This window comes from Rana temporaria, chromosome 7 (assembly GCF_905171775.1).
Source record: "Rana temporaria chromosome 7, aRanTem1.1, whole genome shotgun sequence".
NCBI classification, from domain to species: domain Eukaryota; kingdom Metazoa; phylum Chordata; class Amphibia; order Anura; family Ranidae; genus Rana; species Rana temporaria.
Window position 1 is genome coordinate 157,228,568 of NC_053495.1, and position 13,293 is coordinate 157,241,860.

The 13,293-nt window shown below is 45.6% G+C and overlaps 1 protein-coding gene across 1 annotated transcript in view; it reads left to right on the top strand.

Annotated features, from left to right (window-relative positions):
• QSOX1 (quiescin sulfhydryl oxidase 1) overlaps nucleotides 1-13,293 on the top strand; it is an 87,423-nt gene that overhangs the window by 43,786 nt on the left and 30,344 nt on the right. Inside the window, exons 2-3 of the mRNA XM_040360237.1 lie at nucleotides 6,404-6,504; nucleotides 10,626-10,674. Coding sequence (XP_040216171.1) covers nucleotides 6,404-6,504; nucleotides 10,626-10,674 — 150 coding nt within the window. The remainder of the gene's footprint in view (nucleotides 1-6,403; nucleotides 6,505-10,625; nucleotides 10,675-13,293) is intronic.

Here is a 13,293-nt window from a genome sequence, read left to right on the forward strand (position 1 = left end):
GCAAAAAAAAGGGCTTGGTCAGGAAGGGGGTAAATGCTTCCGGGGGTTAAGTGGTTAACAAAACAAAGGGTCCAAATAACAGAAGTGCTTCATTAGAGTTTGCATATACTTTAAGCCAATCGGGTGCTTTATAATCTGATAAAGTAAAACGTTGGGGTTGAAGCTGGGCTTTACCATACCCTTTCACCACTGGCATACAGTGACCAGTTCTACATCCTGGGGGCAAGCTGGGCTATGCTGTGTACTGTAGGAGGCTCCTTGTCTTATAGATGTTTATAATGTTAGGATGTATATAAAACCCACTAGTTCTGGTGACTTCTAGCTCTCAGAAGAGTTACGCCGGTGTATCTACTGATACACCGGCGTAATTCGAATTTCCCGCCGGCGTATCATTATTTTGTATTCACAAAACAAGATACGCCGGAATTAGGCTAGGATCCGACTGGAGTAAATCACTTACACCGTCGGATCCTAAATGCAATACAAAGCTGACCGCTAGGTGGCGTTTACCTTCAGGTCTCATTTGTTTATGCAAATGAGCCTAATACGCCGATTCCCGAACGAATTAGCGTCGCGTACCCGTCGCTTACGTCGTTTCGTTAGCGTAAGGTTACCCCTGCTATATGAGGGGTAACCTTACGCCAGTCCGCCGTATGCCATGTTAAGTATGGCGTCGGGTCCGCGTCGGCTTGTTCCGTCGGTTACGTTGTTTTCCTAAGTCGTCCGCGAATACGACTTTACGTCAATGACGCCCACGTCGGCGTCATTGACGTTTTCCGTCGAGAACTGGAGCATGCGCACTGGGCTATTTTAAGCCCGGTGCATGCGCAGTTTGATCGGCACGGGGGCGCGCTTAATTTAAATGCAAGCCGCCCCCTTTGAATTACGCGGGGATACGCCGGGCCAATTACACTACGCCGCCGCAAATTACGGAGCAAGTGTTTGGGGAATACGGCACTTGCTCCTGTAAGTTGTGGCAACGTAGTGTAAATGGCTTACGCGACGCCGCCAGGATCTACCAGAATCTGGCCCAGAGTTTGTATTACTGCTATTGACTGTTGAATTGAAGTAAATGTTCGTTACAGAGACAGAATGTTATGAGAAGAAGATATGTACATGGAGACGTCAGTGTGACTCCCAGTGATATTTGTCTATGTCTAAGCTTAGTGCTAATATTTGCTGAAACAGTCCAAGGCTCAGGTAACTAACGGCTAATAGACCACATTTTTACATCATGTACTATGTGAGTAATCAGGAAAGAAAGAACAGCTTGAGACCAAGAGCAGAAAGTAAGGCTTTAATGACGTGGAACAGCTTGATATTACTTTGGATATTTAATTACAACTTTGTTTTTTTTACTTCTTTTGTTATGTTGTGCTGCCCCACCCCTTTTGTGTCGGTAAAAGCACAAAAGAACCAATTATTTAAAAATGTTTACCTGCCAGGTTTTTCCTTTCATAATTTTCATTAACTTGCAATGTGCATCAAGAAAAATGTGATTTAAAGTGGTTGTAAACCTCAGACATGAAATATAACAAAACATATCCCTCTATAGCAGTGGTTCTCAACCTGGGGTCACGACCCCCTCGGGGGTCGAATGACGATTTGCCAGGGGTCACCAAATCCTGGGCTGTTTCTGAAGACTGGATCACTGTCCCAGCCTTTTCGCGGCCACCCATCTGGGCTGTTCCTGGGGCCCGCGGGCGCCCATGCAGCCTCTTCGCAGCCGCCCATTCAGTTTATGGCATGGCTGGGGGCAGAGACTATATAAGTAAGCTGACTGGTGAGGAATGTGAAGTGGAAGGGGCTGGAGGAGGCCCCAACTCCTGATTTTAGCATAGGTGTCACCAGGGGCGGACTGACAACTCATGGGGCCCCCGGGCAATAGAAGACTATGGGGACCCTGGGCTTACAGATGGCCACCACGCCAGGAGGCAGTGCAGAGGCGGGGCAGCTAAAATCTCAGGATTTTCACATCAGAAGCATGTTGGTTTCAGACATATCAGGGACAGATGTAAACAAAACATAGATTTTTACCCTGATGTGGGGCATGGGGCCCTCGGGCAGTGCGCCCCTGGGTGTCACTGCTATGAGACACCACAAAGTCGGAGACTCCGTGAAGCTGGAGACACAGTGAGTAACACTACCTGCGATTATAGTTGCCATTAAAAGTCCCCACTACATTTCTCAGATCAGCAGATGACCTTCATCAAGTGAACCTAAGTTGGCTGATCAGAACTGGAGTAAAAGACGGAATAAAAATATAGAATACATGGAAGGGAGAGGAAAAGAGAAGGAGGAACAAAGAAAAAATGGAGAAAAAGAATACGAGAACAAAAAAAAAATGGCTAGAGAGAGGGATGGGGGGGAAAAAACAAGAATTTAGGACAGAGAGAGATAAAAGGGAAAGAAAGGAGAACAAAGAGAAAGAGTGGAACATCCTACAAGGTACCGGTAAAGAGTTTTAATGCTGTACGAGTGGAAGGGACTCAGGGAGCGCTAAGTGTCCGTGGGTTAGGGGCACAAATGACTTGACTTGGCTGCTAAAAACCCACGCTACGAAAATTATTTTACTGTTATGCCGCGTACACACGATCATTTTTCGTGTTGTAAAAAACAACGTTTTTTTTATGTCATTAAAAACGATCGTTTGTGGGCTTCAGAGCATTTTTAGGGTTCTGAAAAACGGGCAAAAAAAAAATCGAACATGCTCTATTTTTTCACAACGTTTTAAACGTTGTCGTTTTTCGGCTTGTAAAAAATGGTCGTGTGTGGGCTTTAACGACGTGAAAAATCCGCGCATGCTCAGAAGCAAGTTATGAGACGGGAGCGCTCGTTCTAGTAAAACTACCGTACGTAAGCACATTCATCACGCTGTAACAGACAGAAAAGCGCGAATCGTCTTTTACTAACACGAAATCAGCTAAAGCAGCCCAAAGGGTGGCGCCATCCGAATGGAACTTCCCCTTTATTGTTCCGTCATACGTGTTGTACGTCACCACGCTTTGCAAGAGCATTTTTTCTTTTCGCGATCGTGTGTAGGCAAGGCCGTTTTAATGATCAAGTTGAAAAAAACGTAGTTTTTTCTAGAGCCTGAAAAACGTTGTTTTTTACAACCCGAAAAATGATCGTTAGGGGTCCCCACAACTTTTAAATTTTATCAAGGGGTCACGGCACTAGAAGGTTGAGAACCACTGCTCTATAGTATGTGCTTGTCTCAATCCAGAGCACTGCGCCTCATTTCTGTCTGCTGCTTTGTTACTCTGCTATAAGCATAAGTCACTGATGAGTTTTCCTGACACCAAGAGAGAAATGTTGACAGGGGAGGACACAGTCTAATTGACAGCCTCAGCTCTGTTCCTGTGTGCTGTGTGAAGGGGGCGTGTCCCTTTCCTCCAATCAGCTCTCAGAGTTCTCCTGATGTAACGTCAGCTCCCCACCCCTGCCTTTCAGAGCTTAGAGATCTGCACTATGAATGGATGTAGGGGAAAGATGATGTAGATAAACACGTACAACTTATGTAGGAGGATTTGTTTTACCCATGTGTATCACCTGAGGCCAGTCACTTCACTGGATATTTGTACGGGTTTACAAGAACTTTAAATACTTTGAATCCCAGAAACAGAAAAGGTTTGTTTTAAGTGTCAGAAAAGTGTTCAAATTCTGTATTACTGTAATTATTCCAGGTTAATGTCTCAGACAGCTTGGAAGCCAAAGCATCTGCATGATGCTGCCAGTCAGTTTTCCATTAGTCATGCGCTTACCACTGTCACTTGTAGCAGTCAGCCTTCTCTGCCAGTTTCTGTATAAGAGTGACAGCATGCTCCAAGTGACAGGGTCTCCACAGTGCAGGAGTGTCTGTTAGGAGGCTGCCCCTCATACTGCAAAGTGGGTAAGTAACTGGGGATGGGTGCAGTGGCATCACTAGGATTAGTGTCACCTGGTGTGGTAGTACATGGTGTCACCCAGCCCCTCCCCCCCCCCCCCACCTTAGTACAGACTCAACTCTCTTCCAGCCCCATTTCACCAGCAAAGAACTGTACAGAATTAGCTTTCCTCTAGTTTATCTACAGTTAAATTCTTTCCCAGCAACATAAGTCACATCATGGTGGAGCAAACCACATGAATAAGTAAGTATCTACGTATAATGATTGAAGGCTAAGGGCCCTTTCACACATGGGCATCCGCTCCATAGGGCAAGGGGGGGCAATTGACCCCCCCTGGAAAATCGAGAAGGTGTTGAAGCCTGAAGACACCCCTCCGCAACTGAAGCAGTGACAGCGCCGTGGTGACAGGCAGGTTAGAACAGAGAGAGAGAGAGGCGAGCTGTTGGCCGTGGTGTTGCTAGGGTGGGCGGGGGGTGGTCTGGTGCGGGGTGACACCGCTGCACCTGACCAACCATCCCCTTCTCTCGCGGCCATTGGCTGTCTGAGCGGTCCCGGGTTGGATGTCACACAGGCACAGCGAGCAAAGTGTAGCCATCTCCCCCTCCAGTGTTGTGCTGTGCCGTCTTAATGGCTGACCTTAGGTACTGAATGGGATGGGGGAGGGGGGTCCATCTGTGCTGAAGGGGGGGTTTGTGCTGAATGGGGGTCCATCTGTGCTAAAGGGGGGGGGTCTTTGCTGAATGGAGGGATCTGTGCTGAAGGAGGGGGTCCATCTGTGCTGAATGGAGGGGTCTGTGCAGAATGGGGGGGGGGGTCCATCTGTGCTGAATGGAGAGGTTTGTGCCTAAGGGGGGTCTGTACATTCTCTAGGCTATATTTATATGGGCATGGCGTGAAGCTGAATTATCTCAAGAGTCATTTCACACTGCCAGCTGGCCGCGTTATCGGTAAGGCGCTGCTAAAAAGCGGCGCTTTACAATCGTTTTAGCTGCGCTATTCGGCCGCTAGCGGGGCGCTTTTTACCCCGCTAGCTTTTAAAGAAAGGGTTAAATGCGACTGTGTATCGGCGCTGCCAAGGCGCCCTCCCCTGAAAATATTTCAGCGGACGCCCATGCTTTCACATGTATGGATCTCGTGAGGATCCGTACCTTTATCATCCGCTTGCTCAGCGGGGATCGCTTTGTTGATCCTTACTGAGCCGGCAGATGACTGTGCAGAGACCGCCCTGTCAGATCTCCGCTCTCCTCTATGGGGGGTTTGGATGAACACGGACCGTCTGTCCGTGTTCATCCGATCCGCAGACGGATGGAAAAATAGGATTTTCCTACGTCTGCAGAAACGGACCATACCGGGGACCGATGAGATGTTCATATTTCATCCAAAAACGGATGGATGAAATACGGACATACGGTCCGCATGTGTAATAAAAAATATATAAGCATAAGGGGGCAGATCCATAGAGAGAGTACGCCGGCGTATCTACTGATACGCCGGCGTACTTTCAAATTTCCCGCGTCGTATCTTTGTTTTGAATCCTCAAAACAATATACGACGGCATCTGGGTTAGATCCGACAGGCGTATGGCTTCGTACGCCTTCGGATCTAAGATGCAATTTTTCGGCGTCCGCTGGGTGGCGTTCACGTCGTTTTCCGCGTCGAGTATGCAAATTAGCTATTTCTGACGATACACGAACGTACGAGCGGCCGTCGCATTCTTTTACGTCGTCTCTAGTCGGCTTTTTCCAGGCGTATAGTTAAAGCTGCTGTTTCGTGGCGTATAGTTAGACCTGCCATGTTAAGTATGGCCGTCGTTCCCGCGTTTATTTTGAATTATTTTTTTTGTTTGCGTAAGTCGTCTGTGAATCGGGATGGACGCAATTCACGTCTATGTTAAAAAAATTGATGTCCTTGCGACGTCATTTTGCGCAATGCACAGCGGGAAATTTAGGGACGGCGCATGTGCCGTTCATTCGGCGCGGGGACGCGCTTCATTTAAATGAAACACACCCCCTAATCGCCGGCTTGAATTACGCGCCGTTACGCCACCAGAGATAGACTACTCCGCCGTAACTTACGGCGCAGAATCTTTATGGATTCGAACCAAGGACAAGTAAGTCACGGCGGCGTAGCGTATCTCTGTGGATCTGCCCCTATATATTTTTTCTAAATTGTTAATATAATAAAAAATTGAATGTAGCAATGAAAAGTAGAAATGTTATCTGTTATCATGTACCAGAATACAGGCTTTAGTATAATTACTTATGCTGATGGGGCATAGTGTGTGATCCCCTGACCTCGGCAGGAGATCCGACCCCTGAGGAACCGTCCAGAAAAAAAGAGGAGGGGAAGAGGGAGAAAAAGAATAAAAAGAGATGAGGGAGAAAGGGATAAGAAAAATATACCCCTAATAATACAAGCACAACTTTCCATGAAACTCTTATATTTCTGAAAACAATCTTTGAACTGACGTTTGAATGGAATAGACATAATAATGATATCTAGATTTATTTTTACAGATTGGAGACCTGCGGTGTACTTGGCTGTCCTAGACTGTGGAAATGAAGACAACACTTTAGTTTGTAGAGAGTTTGAAGTACAAGGATTTCCTTCCATGAAGGTAACTTATTTCAGCAATCATTAACAACCAATCAGGTCTAATTTTCCATTCTCTTATGTAGCGCTACCTCCGCAGGGGCTGCTGGTAACTAGTTCTCCTACTACTGCACAGCCAGGCAACAAACATTTCCACCCACATCCAACACCAGAAACCAGTCTTTAAGCTTGGTTTTATTTTTTTATTAGTGGTAATAATTTGGATAGGGTAAAGGGGTTATGGAATGCCCCGTTAACTGAAAAAAAATTGATGGGAACAACCAGGGGCGGACTGACCATTCAGGCACTCGGGCACTGCCCGAGGGCCCCATGCCACTAGGGGTCCCTATCAGGGTTCCCAACCTCAGTAAAACCAGGGACAATATGTAAAAATCTGTGTTTTTTTTAAAATCCTAAGATTATAGCTGCCCCTCCTCTCCAGGACCTTTTCAGTGTGTGTATGTGTATTCTGTTTGTATGTATACTGTGTGTGTATATTGTGTGTGTGTGTGTGTGTGTGTATGTATACTGTATGTGTGTGTGTGCATGTAAACTGTGTGGCCCCATAATCTCCTATTGCCCGGGGGCCCCATAATCTCCTATTGCCCAGGGGCCCCATGAGTTGTCTGTCCGCCCCTGGGGACAACTTCCTTCCTATGTGCAAAATCCTGGACTGTGTTCATTCCTGAACTCCACCAGTCCCTAATGATCGAAAAGCAAAAGTCCCTTGAGGACTAGGAGCTCTCGGCCCCCTTTACAAAAATAGCACAGTATGTTGTAAGCTGCATACAGGAGTGTCTCCTCTCCTTTGCAGAGCTGCTACCAGCTCTCCTGCTTGTAGGAACTACCAGCCCACCTGGCTGCCCCGAAGATCTCTTAGGGCAATGGATAGGAAGGTTTAAGCACAGCGCTACATGTGTCAGTCTCTCCCCTTGTAGATCCCTGGGTGTGCTAATGTACTCACTCTGTCCTCTTAGCTCCCTGCTGCTCCTCAGGCAAGAATCCTTTTTAGACAGCAATGCTATCAGGAACTTCCCAAGCCAGTCCAAGCCTTGCCTGGAGGCAGAGCCTCCCCAGACCCAGCGGTCCCTCCTAGGTCACCAACAGTCCCCTCACCACTCCATCTTCCAACCAAATCCCCTGCTGGCATGGCTCCCCCATATTTAAGGGCTGACTCAGCCACCTTGCCAGGACATTCTGCCTGAGGATTGGCCAAGTTCTCTTAAATATGCAAATAAGCCCTCCTGGCCTCCATCCACTAACTTCTAGAATCTTCTCCAAACTTCTAGATCCAAAGGTACCAGAGACCTGCTTCTGTGGAGCCATCCAGCTTGACATGCAGTAAACACTGACCGAATTTCAGACTCACAAACTAACCTTGAGTCATAACTTAAATGTTCCTGCACTAGTAGTAGCACACTAGAGGGTGCTACACTTAGTACAGTCAGTGAGAGATGATGGATAATTGGTTGCCTCACTTGAAATTTGACTAATTCCTGTTGAATTTGCTGAAATTCAATATGTGAATAACCCTGTTAGCAGCACCTGACTTGGCAAACTTCAATTTGAAAATGCAAGGAGACACAGACACAGTCATTGTTTGGGTATTCGGACAGCCATGGGAGCAGCAGCTGTCAGAATACAATAGCCGGCAGTGAGAGATTCCTCTATCCACGCTCTTTAGCAGGGATGGGGGAATCCATTGTTTTTTCTTGTTCAACATGTGTGTCTAAGGCTGGATTCACACTAGTGCGGTGCGAATTCCAGCTCTGTTATCTCTGCAAAGAGATAAGAGAGCTGTTCAGCAGATCATCTCCGTTTTTAGCTGCAAATTTGGAGACCTGGGAGAGGAGAGGGGGAGGGGGGGAAGCGTATTGAGGAGAATGAGAGAAATCCTGATGAGAAATTAACACATCTGCGAATCAGATGCGTGCCCAGAAGATAATGGACCTGAATTCGCACCTGGGCCGCACCGCAATTCTTAGAAAACGCACACGTTTTTTGGGCAATGCGCAGTGCGAATGCATCACACATATGTGAACCAGCCTCATTAAAATCAATGTATTTTATAATGTTATGCGAATTGGATGGGGTTTAAGCCGCACTCAATTCGCATAGGTGTGAACCCGGCCTTAAGGAGAGAAATCGTAACGTACTGCAGCCTTACTGAAGATCACCCTATCCTTTTTGTCTTAGCAAATATACATTGCTGCTATTACTAAATCATTGAACATCTTTATTTGATGAAAACTCATGTAAGCACCCAAGTTTCACATGGGGCAGGAGTGGAAGCCAATCAAGTGTTCTGCATGCAAATGTTGACAAACAATGTGCTGATAGGTAAAAAATAAGGGCAGAGGGATGACTTCATCAGTCTGCTGCTGATCTGCAGTCCAGTAAGAAAGCTGGGAGTAAAGAGAGGACACCATTGTATTTCTTAACCTCTGAATGCACATATGTGGCCTCTTGGCATGTAGGCCTTCACGCCGAGTGACCACATATATGCGACCCTGTGTAAACCACTTATTGTGCTGAGAGCGCGCTCCCAGCATGGTAGCCAGCAGTTACCAGAAAACTTCCGATGCATACTAGCAATCGGAAGCTTTCCCATCATGTGACTGCTGTAACAGCCAATCACGGCGGTCACATCACTCCAATGCCCGCCTCAGCCTTCCAGCGTTTAAATCCCTTAAAGTGGCAGGAGGTGGCTGGTGGGAAGGGGTTAATTGTAAATGGGATTATCCATCAGTCAGTGCAGAGCTTTATAAATCTCAGGAAGGAATGGACAGCAAGACAAATCCTTGGCAGGTAAAACAACTCCTTTAAGTGCAAATAATCTGTTAGCTTTCCTGGAGTTCAGCTCATAAAGCTTATGTACTAATACATTTGACATTTAAAGGATAACTATGCTTTTAAACGAAAACCTGTACTGAAGGAAATATATGCAGGTAACATTTTCCAACGTTCTTGTAAAAAGGATAAATTCACTGGAGAGATTTGTCCAGGTGATGTAATCACTAGGCACTCCCTGACACACAGGGTGTCTATGGGACAGTAATGAGGACACAGACAGCAATAAGAAACCTGACATATGTGCTAATCCTTCCCCACTCTTTAACCACTTCCCTACCTGCCCATAGTCAATTGACTTCCACAGATGGGATCTCCCATCCTGGGTGGACGTCATATGATGTCATGGGCTTCGCAGCCGTCTAGGGGGCACACGTGCCCGTGGCATCGCTCAGGGCCCGGTGCGTGTGGCCGACGGCTGCGATGTCTGCCGGGCACCCGCTCTTGCCCGTGATTACAGCAGGACCGTGGATCTGTGTGTGTAAACACACAGATCCACGTCCTGTCAGAGGTGAGGAGATCGATGTGTGTTCCCAGTACAAAGGAACACAGATCGGTCTCCTCCTCCCCTTGTAAGTCCCCCCCTACAGTTAGAATCACTCACTAGGGAACATATTTAACCCCTTCAGCGCCCCCCAGTGTTCCCTGCCAGTCACATTTACACAGTAATCCGTGCAGTTTTATAGCACTAAACGTTGTATAAATGTGAATGGTCCCAAAAATGTGTCAAAAGTGTCCGGTATGTCCGTCGCAGTGTCACGGTCACAATAAAAATCGCAGATCGCCACCATTACTAGTAAAAAAATTAATAAAAATGCAATAAATCAATCCCCTATTTTGTAGGTGCTATAACTTTTGCGCAAACCAATCACTATACGCTTATTGCGATTTTTTTTTTTACCAAAAGTATGTAGAAGAATACATATCGGCCTAAACTGAGGAAATATATATATATATATATATATATATATATGTATATATATATATATATATATTTTTTTTTTTTATTGTGATATTTATTAAATCAAAAAGTAAAAAATATTGTGTTTTTTTTTCAAAATTGTCGCTCTTTAATGGCGCAAAAAATAAAAACCGCAGAGGTGATCAAATACCACCAAACGAAAGCTCTATTTGTGGAAAAAAAAGGACGCAAAAGGATAAGGGGGTGGGGAGTAGTGTTTAACTCGGTATCTGACACACCAGGAAGTAGATTTTACTTTTCTTATATACATTTATAGTGTTTAATACATACATTTCTGTTTGGTCTTTATAATGTATTTTTTTTTCTCTCCCCAGTTTTTCCATTCAAATACCAAAGAGAAGTCAGAGGCTGTCCGATCTCAATGTATGTGAGCATTTAATTCTCTCAGCATTTTTATCACTGATTCTTTATCTTATTTAGTGGATGAGGGAAAACATTGGTTTGTCCTCAATTTAGGATGTTCTTTATAATTTCTGGTAATATCAGCATGTGTATACCGCTCCTTCCCATTTAAAACAATGGGAAACCACGGTAATACCGCCCTCAATGCGCCTCTGCAGAGGCGCATTGCGGGCGGTATTAACCCTTTATCGGCCGCTAGCAGGGGTTAATACCGCACCGCTAGCAGCCGCATCCCACGGCAATTCCGATGGTATAGCGCCGATATTTTTTGCGGCGCTATACCGCCACCGCACCTCCCGCCCCAGTGTGAAAGGGGCCTTACTGTAATTATTGTTACGTAGTTACATGTCAGGTTGAAAAAAGACAGAAGTCCTTCAAGTTTACCTAGATTTCATATACAGAACCCTATACCCATGCTTGGTCCAGAAGAAGCTAAACTAAACCCTTATAAGGCATGGTCCAATTTGCTCCACCAGAAGAAAAATGTCTTCCTGATTCCCAAGGGCTGTGGTCTGGAAACTCCAGCCTGTGGGATCAATGCAGCCCTTTGCTTGACTATATCCGGGCCTTGGAGAATTATTCCTTTTTTATTGATACAAAGCGCTGTTCCTCCCAATGACACCAACAGTGAAGCACCATTCCTTCTACTGACACCAACAGTGGGGAATAATTCCTCCCACTGACACCAACGATGTGGCATTAATACTCCCACCAACAATGAGGCGCCATTCCTTCTACTGACGCCAACCGTAGGGAATAATTCCTCCAACTGACACCAACGATGTGGCATTAATACTCCCACTGACACCAAAAATGAGGAGCCATTCCTTCTACTGATGCCAACTGTAGGGAATAACTCCTACAACTGACACCAACAACGTGGCATTATTCCTTCTACTAACACCAACAATGGGGCACTACTTCTCCCACTGACACCAACAAAGAGGCACCATTCCTTCTAGTGACGCCAACCGTAGGGAATAATTCCTCCTACTGACACCAACAATGTGGCATTATTCCTTCTACTAACACCAACAATCAGGCACTATTCCTCCCACTGACACCAACAAAGAGGCACCATTCCTTCTACTGACACCAACAATGGAGAATAATTCCTCCCACTGACACCAACGATGTGGCATTATTCCTTCCACTAACAACAACAATGGGGCACTATTCCTCCCTCTGACAACAACATTCCTTCCACTAACAACAACAATGGGGCACTATTCCTCCCTCTGACAACAACGAGGCACCATTCCTTCTACTGACACCAACAATGGAGAATAATTCCTCCCACTGACACCAACAATGAGGCACCATTCCTTCTACTGACACCAACAATGGAGAATAATTCCTCCCACTGACACCAACAATGAGGCACCATTCCTTCTACTGACACCAACAATGGAGAATAATTCCTCCCACTGACACCAACCATGTGGCATTAATACTCCCAACTGACACTATCGATGGGGCCAGTGGCGGCAGCTCCATTAGGGGCACAGGGGCGCCGCCCCCCTAATCCATGCGCCTAGCCACTAATCTACATCAGAGCGCCGGACGCATGGATTTCAATGTTTTTTTTTGTTCGTTTGTTTTTAAGCACATGATTAGAGCACATATTTTGTATTTTTTTTCTTTTTTTAAGCACATGATTGTACTGATTAAACTAAAATCCTACGATCTGGTATAAATGTTCATGTTTGTCCCTTTGGAAAATTTTGGATGACTGTGACCTAACGATCAGATTATCCTACGATCATTTCAAAAGCGGTATTTTGAAATATTTATTGTTTATGTTCATGATTCATTATTCTTATATATTTTATCATTATTTCATTTGGTTTATATACATAGCGCTACATTAATTTACTATAACAATTTATTATTAGTTAATTATTATTTCAAATTTTCTTTCTCATTTTGGATTTTCAAATTTTCGGATTTAGAAATTTTCTAATTTTCGAATTGCGATCGTAACGAATGACCCGAAAAACGAAAGAAAAAAAAAATGAATGAAACGAAAACTAACAAATTTTTCAGCAGTGCACATGTCTAATGCAGCCTATTCTTACTCATGTGCCTGTACACACAGGCGCCTAAAGAATAAGTTCACCTTCGGGAACATGTTACATGTTCCAACAATTTCTCCAATTCCTGTTGTTCCCGATCCTGCAGTCACTCCCCGATCTCCCCTCCCTGTGACAGCATGCTAGGGATCTTCTCCCCATAACTGCGGTCACTATTTGAAAAGGGCGTAGCCGTCTCGGGCTCTGCCAACATGGCTTCATCAGAGTTCTGTGAATGAATGAACTACAAGTACCGACGACCTTTGCGACCACCAGGTATGCCCCCCTAGACCATCAGGGAAATGCCAATCTGTGCCCAGGCACCTGCCATACAGTGCCCACCCACTATGCCTACCACTGCCAGTGCCACCAGGGGTGCTTATCAGTGCCGCATATCAGTGCTGCATATCAGTGCCACATATCAATATCACCAGTGCCCAGCAGTGCCACCTATCAGTGCCAATCAGTGTCCAGCAGTGCTGCCTATCAGTGCCACCCATAAGTACCC